The 22,857-nt window shown below is 34.3% G+C and overlaps 2 protein-coding genes across 2 annotated transcripts in view; both read left to right on the top strand.

The window, feature by feature from the left end:
* LOC109076458 (CAP-Gly domain-containing linker protein 1-like) overlaps nt 1-8,460 on the top strand; it is a 40,760-nt gene extending 32,300 nt beyond the window's left edge. Inside the window, exons 22-31 of the mRNA XM_042725081.1 lie at nt 858-943; nt 1,893-2,013; nt 2,209-2,261; nt 2,355-2,472; nt 4,976-5,028; nt 5,178-5,295; nt 5,382-5,529; nt 5,868-5,920; nt 7,603-7,730; nt 8,160-8,460. Coding sequence (XP_042581015.1) covers nt 858-943; nt 1,893-2,013; nt 2,209-2,261; nt 2,355-2,472; nt 4,976-5,028; nt 5,178-5,295; nt 5,382-5,529; nt 5,868-5,920; nt 7,603-7,730; nt 8,160-8,388 — 1,107 coding nt within the window. The 3' untranslated portion in view covers nt 8,389-8,460. The remainder of the gene's footprint in view (nt 1-857; nt 944-1,892; nt 2,014-2,208; nt 2,262-2,354; nt 2,473-4,975; nt 5,029-5,177; nt 5,296-5,381; nt 5,530-5,867; nt 5,921-7,602; nt 7,731-8,159) is intronic.
* A 3,465-nt stretch (nt 8,461-11,925) lies between these two features.
* On the top strand, nt 11,926-18,060 carry cdca5 (cell division cycle associated 5). The gene is made up of 6 exons (XM_042725080.1): nt 11,926-12,082; nt 12,179-12,290; nt 12,487-12,566; nt 14,832-14,894; nt 14,988-15,494; nt 17,755-18,060. The coding sequence occupies exons 2-6, from the start codon at nt 12,236-12,238 to the stop codon at nt 17,833-17,835; spliced, it is 786 nt and encodes a 261-aa protein (XP_042581014.1). The 5' UTR covers nt 11,926-12,082; nt 12,179-12,235; the 3' UTR covers nt 17,836-18,060.
* The last annotated feature ends 4,797 nt before the right edge of the window (nt 18,061-22,857 follow it).

The raw sequence follows: 22,857 nt of genomic DNA, 5'->3' as shown, positions 1-22,857 counted from the left end.
TTAACTGTACATGTAAAGCAATAAAAGTATGCGTATATATGGTTATATGGTTTTGTCCATTGTGAAATGATTGTTTACAACGTCACTGTGATCTCACGTAAGTGATGGGTTGCTGAAGGGGACAGATTATAATCATTAATGTTTTTGATTAAAGATTGTGAGAGCACATTAATTAAAAATAATAATAATAATAATAATAATAGAAATTGATAAATCACCTTTAACTTTACAATAATTTAGAATAAAACAAAGAATTGTACATTTTGATTTCATGGTGTCTCGAAAATACAGATTGTTTTGAAAGTATAGCCACAAGACTTATACATGTTTACATGTGACTAATGTGATATCAGTGCTTACTAATCTTAAATGTACACTTATATTCAGGCTTTCAATCACTGGCTAGGATACTGGCTACATGGGTAAAATTTCACCCACCAAAATTGTCAGTAATGCATAACCAGAATTTTATCCACCTACAAAGTCAAGGATGATTTTTAGACAAGTTTACGGATCAAATAACATGAATTAGTAATAATGCAGTATTAGTATTACTGAATAATTCTTGTAAATGCTTGAACAAAAGTGTGAAATTTCACATTTCTGTTTTTAAACCTGCAGATTGTCTTAACCATGCATCTGCAGTTTCTATTCTTTTTTGCAGACTGGAGGAAGAGTCTATTTCTGTGTTATCTGAAAACATGAGATAGCAGAATGTTATGCAAATCTCTTGTCAGTTTTGTGCAGAATTTTACATATTTATTAGTGCCCGCCCCAGGTTGTCCTTGTCCTATAATGTGTATATTTTTAGATGATCAGAAGATGTTTCTAAACGCGTTTCTCTGTACTTGTTGTAGCTGGATGCTTTGAAGCAGCAGAACTCGCAGTATCAAGAGAATCTGAGTTCTGACAGTCAGAAGATCAGCAGTCTCAGTAAAGAGATGTGAGTGTCTTCAACTATTCACCCACATTGCTGTTTTTTGTGTTATTGTGGAATTTAAGTAATTTCTCTTTGGTATTAAGTTATTAACTGTTTTATATTCATGATAAACTTCCACTCAGTTTAAAATCTTGTCTCAATCTGCTACTGATATTTATTTTTCTTTGTTTGTAATTCAACCATGTATAATACTAGGGAAGGAAAATTTCCTTTCCTTCTTATAGGAAAAGGTATAGTTCACCCTGAAATGAAAATTTTGTTATCATTTATTCACCCTCATGTCCTTGATATCTCTCTCTCTCTCTCTCTCTCTCTCTCTCTCTCTCTCTCTCTCTCTCTCTCTCTCTCTCTCTCTCTCTCTCTCTCTCTCTCTCTCTCTCTTTCTCTCTCTCTCTCTCTCTCACGCACGCACGCACGCGCACACACACACGCACAAAAAAAGTTATTTTGAAGAATGTTGGGTAACCAAACAGTTTCTGGTCCCCATTAACTTCCATAGTATTTTTTTTCCATACTATGAAAGTCAATGGCTACCAGCAACTGTCTGGTTACCCACATTCTTCAAAATATCTTCTCTAGTGTTCAACAGCAGACAGAAACTAATACAGGTTTGGAATAGTTTGAGGGGTTGGTTTAGAGGAGAGAGTTTTATTTTTTTTGTGTGATATATTTTTTTGTGTTTTTTTTTTGATGTGACTATATATGTACACACACCCCTTTTTAGTACTATATAATGCCTGTGTGACAACCACATGGTCGCAGTAAATTGCTGTCACCAAACCTGTAGCATAACATTCTTTGCATATATAGCTTAATAATTAAAGATTAGATAATTGTTGAGAGCTGCTTCTTTTTATAATTCTTTTAAGAACAAGTGGAATAGGAATCCTTTGTGATTTCACTTTTTATCTGACTCTGTGTTGTTTGAATAAATGCTGGTTGTGTGTTTCAGTGAGGAGCTGAAACAAGCTGCTGCTGAAAAAGCCCAGGCAGTAGAGGCTCTGAAAAATGAGAAGGAAAAGTTAACCGTGGAACTTGCCAGCAGCCACAAAGACAGTAACATTCTGCTGAATGTATGTTAACCGATTGTCCAGATCTTTAAGCTCAATTAATTTTTGTTTGAATTTAAAGCAGTTTTGAATGCTAAAAAATGAAATGGATCAATGTTGTGCAATGTGTTTTATGTAAATATTTTGTGTTTTAAATGAAATGTTGTGATGATTAATGTGTTAAATCTAAGAGGTAAATTGGTTTCACCCTCAATACAGCTCAAAAAGGAGTGTGACAACCTTAATGATCAATTGAAGGAGATGAAAATGAGGTAAGGAACAACAGAGAATTTATTTATGGAGTCATGTATCAAGGAATTTGTTTCATTGTTTCAACTATATCCTACAATCTGTCTTCTGCACAGGGAAAGCACTTTAACAAGCGAATCAGAAAAGGAGAAAGCAGCACTTCAGCAGTCTCTCCAAACACAGAGTGCCTTGATCTCAGAAAAGGACAAAGAATTAGACTCTCTGAGAAATGAGGTAGTGTGGCTGTTTATGCAATACTTATGTATGATATTTGAGTAGAATAATAGTGGTTATTTCAGTATGAGAGCATATTAACATCCAAAATAAATTAATTTAAAATTGATGAAGAGCACAGTAATGAACTTTTAATGAACAATATCTTTTAAATTTATCTTATTTAGACCAAACGTGGTGTGTTTTATGACAACCATGACCTGAGAGCTATGGAAAGTTATCAAAATAATTTAGATTTGTCAGAGCATTGTGAAGATATAATGTAATTAATTTTTCAGGTGATAGCCATTTTTACCAATTTACCTATATTTGCAGAGCACAATGTCCAAGCTTTACAAAGCATTATACACAGACATCAGGAGTTTCTGAGGACACTACAGTTTGTAACCTAAACCCTGTAATTTTGCAACTGTTTGATCCATAAAGTAGAGATGTAGGCCATTATATTTGTGCGCGAGGCCCATTATAACGAATTGGCCTACATCTTGTGATTGCAATGTCCTAACTTTACAAAACTTGGTACACATGGCCAATATAATAGTCTGAAAAACCCCTCCAAATTTCACAAATTTCTGATTTTCATGGGGGCTAAAAGCAAATTCCGAATTATCTGTATTTATATTTAAATGATGGTTGATGGGCTGTAATACTAATGTTGTCCATAAACATGTCTCTTGTAATTTTCTAAGCTGTTTCATCAAACCCTAACTTATAAAATTATTGGAGATTCTAGATTCAAGTTAACTCTCAAGTACAAACATACTTAACAGTACGTTATTTTTGAGAAGTTTTGTTTACATGAGCTTCTGGTGCTTGGACCCCAATAATTGCTGCTTGTGCATATATTTCAAATATAATATTTATAGTAATAAATTTACACACCATATTTGTAAAGCAATTCTCCAAGCTGCAGTATTTCTTAAAGGGGTGGTTGATTGCGATTTCACTTTTTTAATGTTAGTTAGTGTGTAATGTTGCTGCTCGAGTATAAACAGTATCTGCAAAGTTACGAAGCTAAAAGTAAAACACGTAAAAATTAAGGATGTAATGATTAACTGCGAGCCGGTTGAAAAATAGATTCAAATATGTGTTGCGGTTGAGATGCTAAACAAATCGCGATTCATTTAGGGATAGGAGTTTATATGAATGCATGTCTGAGGGGAACTTACGGTCTTTAAAAAAGTTTATATGGTATTTTTTCTTTTCATCTTGCCTCTGTATAATGCATATTAAAGTTCATAAGTGCAGCGCTGCTTCGTTTACAGCAGAAACCAAGGAAACACTTTGTTTCATGCAGATCATTTTATGATTAGTTTCACAAAACTGAAGTCAAACCATTCTTTTTTTGCTTCAAATTCAAAATATTACAATCTAATTTAAATTAAAAACTGCTCATGTTGCATGTATGCAGCATCTTTGTTTGGATCATGATTAAAATGCAGTGGTTTCCTCTAATTTTAAATGGAAGGAGCAAAGACAAAGCCTTATTTTGTTTGTATGAAGAGATTTATTTTATTTGTGCTACTTATTTGATTTGGGACTTGTTTTACTAAGCAGTTCCCGGGGAATTACGTATGAGGTCAGCTTTGTGAATGGAAGGGCGCTTTTTATTTCACCTCTTTTGGACTGAAGGAATGCAACACCCGTTGAGTGCCATGAAACAGCTTGAAAGATCAAAGGCAATTTTTAATAGAACTCCGACTGGATTCATCTGAAAGAAGAAAGCCATATACACCTAGGATGCCTCGTGGGTGGGGCTGGGCGATATATCGCATGCGATTGTCACGCGTATTTCGTCAGTAAAGCTGGTTCCCTGTTTACCGGTAAATCGCCATATCCTGCTTTCAAATGGAGCGACATTTAATAGACAGAGCCTATCTGCAGGTGATGACGAAATGCGCGTGACAATCGCATGCAATATATCGCCCAGCCCTAATCGGGGGTGAGTAAACGCAGCCTAATTTTCATTTTTGGGTGAACTAACCCTTTAATAAGGAGGGGGAACTTTCCTTCCTCTCTATATCATAGAATTGGATGGACCCAATTTCTTTTTCTCTTTTTAAGAAGGGAGAGGACAACAAAATCATCCTCACTGCTTGGAGACTCCATTTAGTATTGTTTTGTTAATTTTTTCGCAATTTATTAATTAATACGCATCGGACTCAGTGTGCAAGGTTTCTGTGCGTGATGAATTTTTAGGATGACGAATACGAAAAAATGCATATGTAAATTTCGGACTCAGTGTGCAAGAACCTTTAGTCTTTATTATTGTGGTATCTTAATTTTCAGATAAATCAGTCCTGAAATTGCACATATAAAATAAAATAAAACAAAAGTGTTTTACAGGTCAGGGTTACTAGGGCATTACACTTTAATTACGTTTCAGGAATTTTTTTTTAGAATATGTGAGCTATGGTTTCTAAATTATAGGCTCTTTTTAATTTTTAGTTAATAATTTTGTACTTTTTGCATAAATATTAAATTCTGTTCCTCCTTAATACAGTTCAAAAAGGAGTGTGACAACCTCAATAGTCAATTGAAGAAGATAAAAATGAGGTGAGCAACTACAGGAAATTGAATACTATTTTGACTGTATCATGTGTAGAAGTCTTTGCTTTGTTGTTTTAATATAGACATTCTTGACCGTACATTCCTGCATTAATGAATGGAGAATACACACATCATGCAATCTGTCTTCTGCACAGGGAAAGTACTTTAACAAAAGAAAAAGAAAAAGAGAAGGAAGCACTACAGCAATCTCTCCAAACACAGAGTGCCTTGATCTCAGAGAAGGACAAAGAATTAGACACTCTCAGAAATGAGGTAACATCTGTTTGAATTATGGTGTGTGTGTGCAAATTTCAGTTTTGCTTGATTTTTTTTTTTTCTTTTGCGGTTCTTGCAAGCAGATAGCAGGTCTGCGTGATACGACACAGGTGCTGCAGTCCAATCTGAAATCTCACAAGAGTGAGAATACTTTGCTGCAGGAGCGAGTGAAGAATCTGGAGACGAGTATAACTGACGCTCAGATCACCAGCAAAGGAGATGATGCCTCAGGTACAACTCTACACACAGTTTTATCGCATGTGTCTATTCCATCAGTAAAAAGTAAATAAAACAGGTTGAAATGCACATTTGAAAAAAAAAAAAAATAGAGAAAAGATTTAGATAATTTTTAATATAAAATAGAGGGATTTATTGTTTGCATTGCATTACATTTAATTTCTTCCAGGCAGACTGTAGTTCTGCCATTGCATTTTGGGATCAAACTTTGCTTAGAAATACGTATATGCTGTAACTGTTACCTTAAACTGACCTAAATCTAACTTATTATAAGTGTGTTGTATTTATGTTTAATCTACATGACCGGTTTGCATGTTTTACGCTCCAACCAGATGATTCTGCTTTAAAAGCATGGAAGGAGGCAAAGGAGAATGCTGAGCGGCAGGTATGCAGAGTGGAAAGTTTGATCTTCATAATGTATATTTTTGTCCATCATTGTGATGGCATACTATTCGTTTGGCCCACTGTCCTACAACATCAGATACTACCAAATACAGTATTAGTCTTAAACCTGCTTTAAAAAACTTTGCATAAATTACCCTAGAAATTTGTAATAACGTTTTTTAATGCATTTTCTTTCTTGGCATTTGACACACCGAGGACATTTTTTGGTCTAAATTGTCTACAAGTTTGCCTAATTAAAAGTCTCACAATTAAATTTAATCAATATTTTAATTATAATATATGGGATATTTTTGTTAGAATCTTCTCATGAATCACTTTACTTTTGTTGTCCATACTTGGTTAAAATTGGCTTTTTAACACATTTACAGATATTTTTGTGTAAAAGAATTCCTCCCAATTACTAAGTTGAAATATAATTTTAACAACTAGCCAAATTCGTTATTGATCACCACCAGCCAATTTTAAACAGAGAAAGCTTTCCGTCATTCACCCCAATACTGTATCTGTATAACCATAACTATGATTAAATAGTAACAACGGTTAGAATTACCATTTCATATTTTAATTATCATTAAAACAGAGTGCTGATAGATAAATTCTAGGAAAGAATGTATGGATGAATGAATTCTATAAATGAACGAGGAGGAACTGACAATAGCATTTGCTTTTCTTCTTCTCAGCTGCTTAACAGTGCTGCTTTGTTTATGAAGGTTACAGAGGAAGCTGCTCTGTTTCTGCTGTTCCATAAGTGCCACTTGCTGTCAGACAGTGGAGTTACATTTTCTTTCAGCCTGTCTGCCAGTTTTGTTGGACCACATTTTTATCATAAATCTTAACTGGTAGATGGAAAACAAGCTAATGTGCATTCTAAAAAAAAAAAGTAACACTGCAGATAAAAGGTAGCCTATGTAGAATTGTTTATGAAACAGATAAAATGCCTTTAATTTATCATTATGTTAAGGCTGAATTGTGAGATTCATCATTTATAACTTTTATCTTATATATTTTATCTTAATTTTATTTGAACATGATGTACATGTTAGTAGGTAAGTTACATTGTAAGTCACCCAACCAGTATTTTGTTGGTTTAAAATCTGCCATCATTTTTAATGGTATTATTTTAATGTTTATGCAAAAAAAAAAAATGCAGTGCTGTTTCTTTTTTTTATTTATTTATTTTTGACATAATATTTTGATGTTTGATATAAAACTTAAAATGATTTCAGTGTGTGTGTATGAGGTTTTTTTAACGTTTCCAGCACATTTTAACAATAATATTGATAACATGATCATTTTGGTCACTATAATCATTTCATCTCTAATCTGGAGGCATTGTCTCATCCGAATTTGTGGTTAACCATCACAAACGTGGAATACAGATTCAATTTGTTGTTTTATATAGTTTATTACGGTCTATTTTTAATTTTTTTCTCACCATGAATATAGCTGTGGTAGCTGGAGTGTAGCTAAATTATGAACTATAAATCAATCATATATGTATATTTAAGCAATGCCATAAGAATAGATTCCATAATATTATCTTAGAACAATTGGACAGGCTTTCTGCAGGTTTATAATATTATAAATGTATGAATTGCACAATTGAAACACTTGCTGAATAACTACTACTACTTCGGTTTTTTTTTTTTTTTTTTTTGAAAGGTTGAATTCCTGAACTCTGTTATTGTGGATCTTCAGCGGAAGAATGAGGACCTAAAATCGAAACTAGAGAAGATGGCTGAAGCAGCGCTCAATGGAAATGGTGCAACTGAAATGGACCGTCATAACAGGTGTTTTGTTTTTAAATCTCAGCATACAATCCCAAGAATGAGCTGAATTCACTATTTTTTTTTTTAAACTTCAAACTAATTTTTCACTTAATTGGTAGCTTTACTGGTATTGTATTAGTTCATTTTGGGTATGTAGAGATTTTGTAGACTTAGTGATGGTTTTCAATTCTGCAAACAAAAATGTCATTCTGTGTACATAAATACATAGAATTTCTAAATTTAAGGAGTGTTACCTTTGTTTTTGTTTTACTTAATTCCTATGTATTGTGTAGAATTAAACTGATTATTTCAGCTTGGGTTATCCATGCCTGATCCACCATTTTATTATGATGATATGCAAAATGTGAAAAACTGAATAAAAATGTTGAATCAAAAAAGCTGTTTATAAACTGTTACACAGTATCTTACACCCTTGTCTTCTCTACCTAGTCACACCGAGCCAACGATTAAAAAGAAACCCCCTCCCCGTCTCTTCTGTGACATATGTGACTGCTTTGACCTACACGATACAGAGGACTGTCCCACACAAGACCAGATGCTAGATTCCCCACCACACACCACCTATCATGGCAGTCCCAATGATGAAAGACCTTACTGTGACATCTGTGAGGTCTTCGGCCACTGGACAGATTCCTGCAATGACGATCAAACTTTCTAGGGTCCTGCTTCCAATATCCCGCAACATTTGTACTTGCAATACTATGCCTTGAATCAAACAGTGCACAAAAGACTATTGTAAGTTTGTGTGGTTTTTCACTTGTGTGTTTACCACCATATAAGCCTAAACCTTTCAGTCACTTAAAAGCAAGCATCTGTAGTTTACTCAGTGGCAATTTTACCTGCCTTTATTGCACTGAATGACTATTAGGAGGAAAGAGAGTTTTAAGTTCACTTTGAAATAACCTTGAAATAACCTGCTCATTCTTTATATGGTGGTAGAGGTGGTTAACCATGAAATCTGGAATCAAAGGTTCTCTTATATGCTTAAAAGGTTGTAGATCTTTGAACTTCAGTGCTGACCTCTAGTGGAAGGGAGGCTTGACTTCTCAACAGCCTTTCACATATCAACGAGTTTGGATGCTGTAAGAGAAGTATTAATATAAAAAGTAAGTTATTCTAGAATTGTGAAAATTTCAAAATATATATACCAAAAAAAAAAAAAAAGGAAACAAGTATGTTTCAATCATTTATTATCGTTAAGAATGACTGTTATGAAAAATGCATTTTTTGCCCGAAAAAAAAAATGGAGAAAAAAACCACCATCTTACTGTTTTTTTTGTTTCTTAGTAGTTATTTTTTTGTTTGGCTTGTTTTTTGTGAGTTTTTTTTTTGTAATATTATAGGGGGGGGGACATTTTTTTGAAAATAAACTTCAAGAAATATCTTTTAAGTGCAAAAAATATTATTTGTTGTGTTGTATGTTAATGCCAATGTGCTGCTCTAAAAGAAAACGTGTGTATGGCCCTAAAGAGCATCCTGAGCTGTCTGCAGAAAATGTAGGGCTGTTTGGCTCTTGTCCGAGCCAGACATTGTTTTTGACAATGAAACTGCCTGGCAAATGAAACAGTGAGTTACAATAAACATTGTTTTCAAATAAGTTTTAAATTGTCTGTGGTCAGTCATAACCATTAACTATATCAGTGTTTCCCAATCTTTTTTCTTCTCTTATGAACAAAAAAAAAAAAAAAACTGAACAAAAAGAAATGCATCATTTTAACTAAATTGCAGTCGAGAAAAGATTATGTAAACATTCTAATATCAAATGTGCATTATATTTTTCATAAATAACTGTAACCAAGTTTAAAATGTAGTAAAATATGTATAGTTTCCTTATGTCTAAATATTACCTGTAAGTCAGTAGTGTTAAGTTTAATTTATACTATGCTGACAGATATACACTAGTCTCGCGTAGCCAGACCTTCAGACTGATGGTTGAAGGTCTGGAATTCATGGCAGCTTTCATTGCCCAAGGCACGCCCATGAGGCCGTTTGACCGACATGTCAAACAACCAATCACAGTTTGTTACGTCTCAGCGTCACGATGGCAGTACAGATACTTTTGTGCCCCATATGCATTAGCATTAGACGTTTAGCCAACGGTCTGTGGTTGTGATGTCTGAGGCTGAAACTAGAAACCAGATCAACGCCCCCCTAGTGGTGAACCATTAGAATTTTAAACGTTAAAGGGAAACTCCACCCCAAAAAGAAAATTTTCATTAATCACTTACCCCCATGTCGTTCCAAACCCGTAAAAGCTTCTTTCGTATTTGGAACACAAGATATTTTGGATGAAAACCGGGAGGGCTTGTGACTGTCCCATAAACTGCCAAGTAAGTTACACTGTCAAGGTCCAGAAAAGTATTAAAGACATCGTCAGAATATTCCATCTGCCATTAGTTGTTCAACCGTAACGTTATGAAGCGAAGAGAATAATTTTTGTAAGCGAAGAAAACAAAAATAACTTTATTCAACAATTCCTTTGTCAACAGTCTCCTCTGTGTCTCTCCATATCACCGTATGCTGCGTATGTTCTTCTGTATCAGCTGCGCCACAAGAATGCGAAGAGATTGTTGACAAAGGAATTGTTGAATAAAGTTGTTATTTTTGTTTTCTTTGTTTTCTTCAGTCTATGGGACAGTCACAAGCCTCCCGGTTTTCATCCAAACATCTTAAATTGTGTTCCGAAGATGAACTAAGCTTTTACAGGTTTGGAATGACATGGGGGTAAGTGATTAATGACAACATTTTCATTTTGGGCTGGAGTATCCCTTTGGACAAAATCACGTGTCTAGTTTGATATGCACTCCGAAACACTGGTTTGAAACCAAAGTTTCATAAACGTTTCAAAGCTTCATGAAGAAGTGTTTAGCAAATTGTTTAAGTGCATCATCAATTTGAACATGCTTAGCAGCCTGTATTGGACCATCACTGCCACTTGCTGCTCATACTAAACAGCCTAAAAATAAACTTTCTTTATTTTTTTTTATGTCAACCTTTTCGACATTCATTAGATCAATCAGCATATATGGTTTCATCTAATCTCAGGCTTTATGATTTAGGTTTAGTGTTAATGACAGATGTATATTGGTTTTATTAGTCACTAAATTGGCCTGATTGCAAGCCCTCTCAACAAACAATCAAACAAATAAATAAAACAAACAAGAACTACAAATGAGTAAAACAACACAATTTATACACTCACCTCATATTTAATGATTTGTAGATGGCATTTAATAGATTACACTTGCATAAAAAACATCTGAAATTGATTTGTAAAGGTGTTTGATTTGTCAGGGTGTTTGGGCCATTAGAAAGAGAGAATCATTTGGCATTCGGTTCATTTGATTGTGATGAGTTTCAAAAGCTTTGAAGACAGTGGCTGGAGGAAACAAGAATCAAAACAAATGCCAATATTTCCTTATTTAGTCAAGTTACTGGCCAAATAATGTATATAATTTTTCTTTGAAATACAGTTTTGTTTTTGTTTTAATTTTAAATTAAAGTTACATGGAAATTAAAACATGGAAATGTAGCCTATAAGGTCTCACAAAATGTCATGTTAAAGCCTTCAACTTAACGGCTATTTAAAACCGTTTTGTAGTTTAGAGATTACAGTTAGGCCTACCGTTATATCAATACGCATGGCTGTGACAACATGAAATTCTAATCCACAGTCTATGGAGTCCACCCGACAAACCTGTCACCCGATTATTACCAATTCTCTTCAGAATTAAATGTATGGGAAAACATAAGAAAGGGACATAACCAAGTCGGAAAGTAATGTTAATTTCAAAATGTGTGTGTGTATATATATACATATATATTATATATACGAGGTTCTATCTTTTTAATCAATTGCACTTAAAATATACATATATATATATATATATATATATATATATATATAATATATATATATATATAATACATACATATACACACACACACACACACACACACACACACACACATATATAAATATATATATATTTATATATATATTTATATATATATATATATATATATATATATGCGAGGTTCTATCTTTGCAGTTAAATAAACTGCACTTAAAATACTGTATTTTTAGTCTTATCTTGTACTATCCAAAATATCCTGATATGAAGATGATCTGTCTGTCTCTGAAGTTTGAAGCGCCCCCCAAAGGAAAACACATGTTTAACAGGAAGTAGTTGGTTTAGCTCCACCCCCTGCTTCCGCCATCTCCTGTTCTTACATGGGAAGGCGGGCGAATTTGAAAGAAGAGCATATTCGTTTACATCCGAAAACATAGAATTTTGTGTTATTTGTTTTATACAATTCAATAAAACCGACCATATAACAGATTGGACCTTGTAAGTAAAACTAATACACAGCTCTTTTAGTATACATGCAACGTTTTGTTGTTGTAATCGTGGCATTGTAAATTTCTCGTCTGTTCGTTGTGTTAGCTCACTGACTAACGTTAGCAGCAGTTTGGCGTTTCTGGATCTGTATTGTTTTGCAAGATGAGCAACAAAACCACACGATTACCGTCCAGGAAAAGCCGCGATGAAATCAGAAGTGAGTGTTATTACTTTGAACATTATATTTAACGTTAGTCTTTTAACAAGGCTGTTATTAAGTTATATGTTATGTTAGCGGATGGCGAAGGAATAATGAAAGCATAAATGACAGCTAAAATAGCTTTATAATACTATAGTATGTTCTGTTTTGTATTAGTTGTGTTTTTCTATAAAAGTTTACTGTTTGTAAATAGAGTCAAATGGAAAGAGTCCACCACGAAGGAGGTCCTGCAGGTTGTCGGCAAATGATGAAAACCTGGCCTCTAAAGTTGTGGTGAGTTTACTAAAGTTTTCTGTTAATTTAACCTTTTTTATTGAAATTTTGTTATTTTTTAAGCAGCTCTGTGGGTCATTGTTGGTCTTGGCGACACTTGTTTGTCATATTAAAAAAAAAAGAGAAAAAAAAAGATGGTTAACCATTTGGGTGTTAATGTGGCCGTTGCTAAAAAGAACATTATTTTGTGTATTTGGTGTAATGCAATGTGTTTATGCGGTTTAAGGTTCAAAAAACACTATTTTCCACACACTGTACTAGGGATATGCTGGTATCAAATTTTCCTGTTGGTCATAATATAGTATAACAGGTTAAATACCTTTTTTCTTATAACAAAAATAACTGAACATTTAAATACAATAAAGCAATACAGAAAAAATATATAAAGTTAAAAGTTTTACACATTAAAGTGCAAAAGAACTCTAAAGACCAATAGGTATCACTTTACAATAAGACCTCATTAGTTAACCTTAGTTAATGCATTAACATTTAAGGCAAGGCAAGTTTATTTATATAGCACATTTTGTTCACAATGGTAATTCAAAGTGCTTTACATTAAAAGAAAGTAAAAAAAACAAATAATGAAGAAAAATAACCACAAAAATAAAACAAGCAATTTAAGAACTTTGAAAATGCTTTAAAAATTGACTTAAAAAGAATTTAAGACTGTTTAAAAATAGAAAATGATTTTACATAAAATACAGTTCAATACATAAAATATAGTGTAATCAGTTTGGACATCGCAAAGTGCTCATTTCAGTAAATGCACAGCTAAACAATGAGCAATAGCTACATTTACTATAGAAATTATTAATCTTTGTTAAAAAATACAAGTCTTAGTTCGTTAGCTCTTTAAATAACACAGTTGCAACTTTCAATTTTAACAACGTGTTATTAAATATTGGAATACCTAAGATTAATGAATGTTCAGAAGAATTTTTCATTGCCAGTTTGTTAACTAAAGAAGCCCTAATGTAAAGTGTGAATGAACAGTAAAGAATCAAAGCACTTTCAAACAATGTTGTAGTCCAGATTAAAAAAAAAAAAGTTTGCTAATAAATAGCCTATTAGGTCTAAATATTTAAATATTTGGCTCTGTGATGAACACCATAGCAAATCCACAAATCTGAATGGCTATTTAAAATTATTTAAATATGGTTTAGAAAGTAGCAGCTGCTTTATTTATGGGTTTTATAGGGTAAGGGCTTCATTTTAGCGCCATCTGCTGTCAGAGAGTGAATGTGCTTTCATTCAGCGCGTCGCACATCGTGTTCCCCCATGTGCTTCTCTTACCCGGCGCGACAAGAAAAACCAATAAAGCCCATTACAATCGAGCTATTTGTAGCATCCAGTGGGCACATAATTACTGATTATAATGATTTGTGCTGTTTTTTTTTTTTGTTTTTTTTTATGCATTGCGTTGCGTATCGTGCTGCATAAACATAAAACTATATCTGCATTTGAGATTGGAGAAATGACAAACAACAAGGGCTACTCTTCACTGCTCAAAACTCACGTTTGACTCATCAGTGGCAAAATCTTTAAATATGTAAACATACTTACAGACTGTGAGTCAGAAGCGCCAGACTGTCATTGAAGTTGGAATTGCCCCACTTTATAGAAACAGACACTGGCATTGTAGGCTATCTTCTAGGAAATAGTCATCGTCCTCTGTAAAATGCGCTCCACAGTGCACACATCTGAATATTTGGGTTGAACTGTTCTGGAATAGTGTTGTAAATACAACTTAGCCACTGATTTCTAGTTGTGTCCTCTTTTGGAAGGCCAAACAAAGTAGTTTCGCTTTCACAACGAAACACACAGCGTCTCCACAACATGGTGTATTTGGGTTCAGTGAGAATAAAAGTTACGCTGCCTTTCTTTGCATGAACATTTGGGTGGCGTTATGCAAATCTTCCCACATCCTAAAGTAGACATGTGGGGGCGTGTTTAAACGAGGAATTTAAAAGGGCGTGGTTGACTCTTAACTTTTATAAAGAATATCTCTTTGGATTTGAGACTTAAATCTTTGCAACTTTACATATCTTCTTTGTGCACCAAGAGCTTATAACACTCCAAAGAGAAAGGAAAATTTGAAATCACATTATATGACCCCTTTAATAGTAATTATTCAGTAACTTGTACATTTTTTGTAAACTATTATAAATTGTAGTCTTTGATATTGTTTATATAATGTTTATATGTTTTATTATTAATATGTTTTTATAATAGATGTGTAATATTATCATGTCTCCCACCTTTAAGGCACCACCTGTGGCTGTGAAACGGTCAATCACTGTTAGGAAAATAGCACCCAGGAAAACTCAGGTATTTCTTACAAACTCTACCCAGTTTATGTTTGTGTTTTGTTTTTTGGACTCTACCAAAAATACATGTTGTCATTTAAAAATATTTCCCTAGGCCCTGTCTGACAGTAACAAGGAGAATGTGGAAAGATTATCTGAAGTGCCAACAAAGCTGTCCAGAGTCTTGACATCGTCCCCAGCTGTGGCAACAGTGCCCGAGACAGCTGTCCTCTCGCCCATCCTGCCTCCTTCATCTCCATCTTCTCACCCCAAAGAATCTGAGCAGGACCCCGTTTGGTCCCAAAAAGTGCGACGCTCCTACAGTCGCTTGATCATGGGGGACAAGTCCTTTGAAAGCCCCAAATCCCATCATGCACCTTCCACTTCTCCCAACAACCGAGAGACCCTGTTTGGTTTTGCGAGGCTTCAGACACCAGAGGTGATGCGTAAAGCTGAGGTATCTAGAGTAGCTCCTCTGGGCTCTATGTCCATCTCGCTGGGTTCTTTCAACATCTCCGCTGCTGATGACAGCACGTCAAACCCACCAGAAATTGATCCAAACATCCCGGGTGTGTGCCTGGTAAAGAAGACAACCAGGCGGAAGCGCGTACAACAGATAAAGGTGAGCGTGAGTAGAGGAAGAAGAAGGATATAGTGATATAAAACATCTCTTTAAATTTAAAGGTGGAGTGTGCAAAATGGATATTTGCTAAAAATGCACTCAACCTCAGGCCATCCAAGATAAAGATGAGGGTTTCTTCATCAGAACAGATTTGGAGAAATTTATCATTACATCACTTGCTCACCAATGGATCCTCTGCAGTGAAGGGGTGCTGTCAGAATGAGAGTCCAAACAGCTGATAAAAACATCACAATCCACAAATAATCCACACAACTCCAGTCCATAAATTAATGTCTTGTGAAGTGAAAAGCTGTGTGTTTGTAAGAAACAAATCCATCTAGAAGCAATTTTTAACTTTAAACTGTTGCTTCTGGCCAAAAAATGAGTCCTCTATCCATGATATTAGCTTCTCTAGTGAAAAAGTAATCATGTCTGAATCAGGAGAATGCAAATATGCATAGATCATGTACTTCTGTCAAGCAAATATGGTCCAGAACAGTTCTAAACAAACATGTTGGTATTTTTTGATGTGAGTGGACAACACCAGAGAAAGTGTTATGGATTGTAGACTCAAAAGTAGTGGTTTATAGAGAAAATGCCTGAAGACTGGATTTATTTCTTTTAAACATGCAGATTTTCACTTCACAAGATGTTAATTGATGGACTGAGTGGTGTAAATTTCTTGTGGATTATGGTAATGTTTCTATCAGCTTTGAGTTCTAATTCTGATGGCACCCATTCCCTGCAGAGGATCCATTGTGATATTTGACCCTGGACCACAAAACCAGTCTTAAGTCGCTGGGGTATATTTGTAGCAATAGCCAAAAAAACAACAAAAAAAACACCTTGTATGGGTCAAAATTTATGCCAAAAATCATTAGGAAATTAAGTAAAGGTCATGTTATATAAAGATATTTTGTAAATTCCCAACTGTAAACCTATTAAAACTTAATTTTTGATTAGTAATATGCATTGCTAAGAACTTCAGTTGGAAAACTTTAAAGGCGATTTTCTCAATATTTAGATTTTTTTGCACCCTCAGATTCCAGGTTTTCAAATAGTTGTATCTCAGCCAAATATTGTCCTAACATAACAAACCATACATCAATGGAAAGCTTATTTATTCAGCTTTCAGGTGATTTATAAATCTCAATTTTGAAAAATTTACCCATATGACTGGTTTTGTGGTCCAGGGTCACACATAATGCAAAATTCCTCCAAATCCTATCTACATGTTAGATGGGCCGAGGGGGTGAGTAAATGTTCCAAAAGGGAGTTTTTGCGATGCCATAAAGTTTCAAATTTACTTTATTTATATAGCACATTTAAAACAGCCACAAGACTGATCAAAGTGCTTCTCGAGGGGATGTACTGATGCAGCAATTCACATAGGTAGCCGGGTTCTTGATTGTGTAAAGATTTAAAAACAAATAATATTTTAAAATGTATTCTAAATTGAACAGGCAACCAATGAAGGGCCTTTAAAAGCGGAGTGGCGTAATCCCTTTTTTTATTTTTTAAAAGAAATCTAGAGGCAGCATTTTGGACCAGTTGGAGACAGGCAATTTGAGCTTTAGAAATGCCACAGTATAATGAGTTACAGTAATCGAGACGTGACGTAATAAAAGCATGCACTGCCATCTCCAGAGTCTTATCAGTGAGGAATGTTTAATTTTTGCAAGTATACGGAGCTAATTTTTGTTTATTGAATTTAAAATAACACCCAGATTCTGTACCTGTGAAGACCTAAAAGCCGATAGGGATCCCAGGTCAAAATTAAATGCTTTCATATTTTCTGATGGGCAAAAAAAAAATTACTTCAGCTTTCTCCTCATTTAAGGATAAATCTTTTTGAGATAACCAGGATTTAACCTCATCTAGACGGGATAAAGGAGCAGTCATGGTCAGTGGATCATTTTTCCTAAAAGATAAATAGATTTGAGTATCATCAACAGATTAAAGAACCAATTTTGGTTTCCCAAAAAACCTATCAGTGAACAGTTCTTAAAAGAATGATTTTTTTTTTCTTAGTGTGAAGAATGCTTTAATAATCTAAAGAAACTTTTTCAGTATAAAAAAGCTTTTGTGTAGTGGACAGGTTCCATGGATGTTGAAAGCACTTCATGGAACCATAATGCTTATAAAGAATCTTAAATAGTGTACTGTAATTTCTACTTCAAGTGGAATTGCATAAATGACTTTTTAAATGCTTCTTGTTTATTTTCTTAGATTGGTTTTAATTTTTTTTCTGCTCTTTCAGATGTCAGAGTTGGACATTCTTGCTGCAAAGATGAATGCTGAGTTTGAGGAAGCCGAAAGTTTTGAACTGTTTGTTGAATGAAATTTCTAAAGACGATTTCAGGACGTTTTCAGGACGCGTCATACTTTTCAACTTATTACTTTTATTATTGTTCATTATGCTACTGCTCTCTCTTTTTCTTCCTGCTTGCAAAAACTTAACTAAAAGCATGTTTTAAGTGATCAAAATGTTTTGTTGTTCTGATTATTTTTCACAATGCCACATTCATCAGTAAATCTCTAAATTACAATGTTAAAAAACATGTTGGTCTTTCTTTGGTTATTTCAGTGTTTTTTTTTTTTTTTTTTTCATATTTGATTAATCAGTTTTGTTAAAAACTTTTGTCATTTTAATAAATAGCATTTTGGAGTAGAAGCCTGTCAGAGTTGAAAGTGTGCATCCTGTTGTTAAAAGTTTCAAGTATTTTTCCTATGATAAAATGTCGGCAGAAGGGATGATCACTGGTACAATATGTAATACACTTTCATATTACCTATATTCATAAATTCTGTCTGGCTAAATTGCATGTTTAAAAAATAGATGTAGGTCTTTTTAAATTATAGATTAGTTGAGCTATAGATATTTAACATGTTTTTAAGTATATATATATATTTTTTATGGGAACCGAATGCTAACAGAAATCAGTATGTTGAGCAATCATTGCTGCATGTTGTGATTTTACTATGCTTCACCACTAGAGTGTGCACATGAACATCATATGATTCATATGTGCATCTGTTGTTTACTCTGTTCCAACATGGTTCCAGAACATTTGTTTTGTGGTATGCAGTGTGATCAGCATGTCAACGCAATCCATCCATCAATAATCTAACAGAACCTGAGTGCAGCTGGAGTGGATCAGTGCATGTTGAGGAGTCTGTGAGAGACTGATCTGGGGTCTGTACCATGAAGCTGGATTAGCTGGCTAGCCAGGTTTTTGTATCAGTCCTGGGTTTTAGGTACCAAGAAAGTGGCTTGGCATTCAGAAGCTTTCATAGCCATAGTAACTTGCGCTCCACAGCTAACCTGCTCCTGGGCAGGTTATGTTCTGGGTAAGAGAGCTCAAACTGAAATTGGACCAATCAGATCTGAGCAAAGTGATATATGTCTGATGCAAAAAAAAAAAAAAAATTCACTCCCCCAGTTTCTCTTTCTGAAACAATCTATTAGAGGTCTCAAGACCCGAGATCCCCCCCCCCCCCCCACCCCCAAACAAAATAAAACAAACAACAAATTACAACAAAATGATCTTGCTTTAATGATAATTACTTAGTAAATTATTTTATAAGCTTTACATATGATTTATATAATTATGATTTGTTATTAATCCATTAGTTTAACAATAATTATAAAGCATTTGTTTTAAATTAATATTCATACAGATCCTATTAAATAAATTAATAATCTGTAGAATCAATAGATAACGCTTTAAAATATGTGACCTTACATCTTCAAGTCTCTATCGCTATATATTAAACTAACAAGTTTCACTTGTGACTGCACTGATAAAGCAAGATCATTTCTGTTATTTGTCCTCTTTCTTGGACAAGTATTCTTCAGTGTAAATGGGTTTAAGTTCCTCAACATTCTTCTATCTCTTAACCTTTAGCCAATGAGTTTTGAATCTTGTTGGAGTCACACTTGTTCTGTGTTGCAAGGCATGTGATTGGCTATTTGCCACTGATGTCACACATTCATGTGCACATGTTCTATCTATTTAAGTTTAGAAGATTGATTTGGTTGGGAATGTTGATGGTAGTGATTATGGTATGATCTAAGCCAGATTGGTGTGGTTTGGTTTTGTCAACTCAAAACTAATCCTAGTTCAGCCACCATCATGGTACAGGCCCCTGAAGATCTGTTGACATGCTGCAGCTAAACTGATTGAGCTTTCCTGCCATCCATATTTAAAAAAATAAATTAATACATTTTGCCCTATTTAACATGGTTTCTTCTCATCTTTTGTTATGTAATGTGAGGGAATTTGTCATTTTTGTTTTCATTAAATTGAAGAGCTTCCGAGTTTCCTGTTTAATCCAGCAAACACAATAGCTTCAAAAATGTTTTGCTGTTTTCCAGAATGTAAAATTAATCCTGTAAAGCCTGACATATGAAGTAATTGTCAGAAATAATACAGTATGAATGAATATGAAGTCAGTTTCTTTCTTTTTTTAATAAATGGAGTGTATTGAGACTAAACAAAATATAATTAAATAGATTTTGTTTATCAGTCATGGATGTATATCAATATGCAATATAAATATTAATGTACAAACTATGCAATAGTTTATCCCGCATGGTGAAAGGGTCTGCTTTTCTGAATCGCTGGCACCATTTGATGTGATTGGTGGCTTGATTGGTGTGTAAGCTGTTCTTCATGAATCTGGCTTGGCTGATGGTGAGGTGAACAATGTTGTGAATTTGCTGATCCAAGACCCAAAGATCTTCATGGTGTGTGAGAGCAATCAAATTTCCTGGTAGCTGACACAATCAGCTGGGTTGGCCTTCTTTTTCCAGATTGGCATGGTCGTGCTGACCTTGTCTGAAAAACACCTGGTTGATGAAACTTGCAGTGACTTTCACACCTCCACCAGATCCTTTGATCCAGTTTCTTTACCCAGCGCTGTTCTTTTCTCTACTCTGGCAACCTTGTTGACTATGATCAGCTGCACTGGACTAAGAACAGGAGAAGCAGACCCAATCAGCGGATGCGGAAACTCATTGGTCGAGACCTTCTCAAAGTAGTCCCACCAGCATTCGATGGCCTTCTTACAGCCATTGATCCGTTGTCCGTTTTCGTCATTGACATCCTCAGTTTGATGATAGCGCGACTTCATGAGGCAATGTAAGCCTGTCATAAGCAACCAGTTGTTATGACAGCTACTGTCTTTGCTCTGCTTTTGGCAATGCGATACTTTGGCCAAATTTCACGGTTCTTGTCAGCAATAAAAGCATAGTAGAGACATTTCTTCTCACGGATTTTCAATTTGACTTCATCTGTCCACAGCCATACTTTGTCGACCTTCTTTGTCCAGGGATAGTCATGCTATGTTTTGTGTGTGTGGTGCTTCGCCACTGATTTAAATTGTTTTAAATTGTTTTGCTTTCCTGTATATTTCTTCAGCTGTCTTGATTGGCGGCAGTTGAATGCACATGAAGACTTTGACCTCTTTTTCTTTGAACCTCCACCAATTAATGCTGTTTCATTCTCTTTTTTTAACTACAAGGGCTTTTACATGCTAAATAAGTATAAATTATCAGTCAGATGACACAAGTCATGTAGTAGATTGTGTACAACAGGTTTTTCACCATAGATTTGATCATGTTGGTAATTTAGAATGTTGGTAATTTAGAGGCATTAGAATTCAAATATGATACCATAGGCTTTATAGAGTTAATCTCTTATTTTTCAGAATATTGACTTGAGTGGAAAGCAGAATGTCTGAGCCTGTTTGAGATTATTTGGGAAGAATACTTATCAATTTCTTTATATTTGTATTTTAATACATTTATGTACTGCATTTCATTTTAAAATGACAGAGAATTACACTGGGACAGAAAAATCCAATATGGTGTTAGAGCACAGCAGTACAACAATAATCAATGAGGGGTGCATAGTGCCTGAAGTCACACTGGAAATGAATTCACATACTGTAATGTCCTTGTGTGAATTCTGGTATTATATAATAAGAGGAAGTTGAAAAGAAATTATCATCCTTGTATGGCTTTTCATTTAGGACTCAGCTGCGATTGGGTCTGTGGCTATTTGTTCTTTTTCTGAAGGTTAAATTTCATTCCAGTTTGACATTGATTATGGTTGGGTGCCTGACCAGTGTTACATAATTGATCATTGATTGTTTCTAGCATGGAATGGAATGAACAAATACATACCTACCCACAGACCCTGGAAATGCCCCTATGAATATAATCACAACTACTTCACAGTTAAATATTTTCTTTCTTTATATAACTTTATATTTGCAATAAAATACAACCTCATGTGCCATATTTAAGCAAAAGGGTGGTTGTGCAATTTTGGAATACAGTCACAAAATAAATAGTATCGCAACACAGCATGGCCTCTATTATGAGCAAAATAAATCATAGATAAACATTCAAAATGTTTTTTTCTTTGCTGCCATAATGTAATGAAACTTTAGAAAGAGGGCTGTTCCGATATATTGCTGTCAGGTCAAAGCAGTTGCACTGCTGGCTTTGAAATATGCATTTTTAGGTTTTATAGCAAGGATCAGAGGGCTTTCATGATATTCCAGAATCATTAAACTTTTAGGGATGCCAGATTACTGCTCTGAAATGAACATATCCAAATTTTATCTTCCTAGCTTGTAGGGAAAGACAAGAAAATCATAGCAATGGGCTTTACGGTGAAATTTTGTTAACATGTATTTTTATACTCCTGGTTCAATTTCCTTGCTTTTGTTTGTAGTGTGGTTAGCTTTTATAATTCTCCTATATTCTCCTGAGTGTGTTCCTTCTCAGTTAAAGACTTCAGATTTGGATTCTCTTTATACATGACAGATATTGTTTGGATTGCCTTTTGTAATGTTTTTATAATGTTATTCTGAAATATAGTAGTTGTTATTACCAGTGTTGTGGGTAACGCATTACAAGTAACGCAAGTTACGTAATCAGATTACTTTTTTCAACTAACTAGTAAGGTAACACATTATTTTTTAATTTAAAAGAGAATATCTGAGTTACGTTTTCAAATAAGTAACGACAGTTACTTTTTTTCCCCATTTATTGATTGAAAGCTCTCCTGTCCCCATGTTGTGAGAAATTGGGAGTAAGATGTTAATTTAGTTCTAGAATAAATGTGAACATGCATTAATTAATTTTACTCACAAAAAAAAAAAAAAATCTGATTTAGTTTTCCTCAATTAATAAAAACAATTAAAAGCAACTCAGAATATGACTCAAAGCTGCAATAATTGAATATTTTAAATAATACAAATATCCTTATCCTGTGTATTTAATCCCATTTTATTAACCAATTTGCTGCTGAGCTTCAATGGTCCAATTCAACCATACTAATAAGCAAAA

This window comes from Cyprinus carpio, chromosome B5, assembly GCF_018340385.1.
Source record: "Cyprinus carpio isolate SPL01 chromosome B5, ASM1834038v1, whole genome shotgun sequence".
Taxonomy (NCBI): Eukaryota; Metazoa; Chordata; class Actinopteri; order Cypriniformes; family Cyprinidae; genus Cyprinus; species Cyprinus carpio.
Note: the sequence above shows the minus strand (reverse complement) of the source record. Positions and strands in the feature narration are given on the sequence as shown.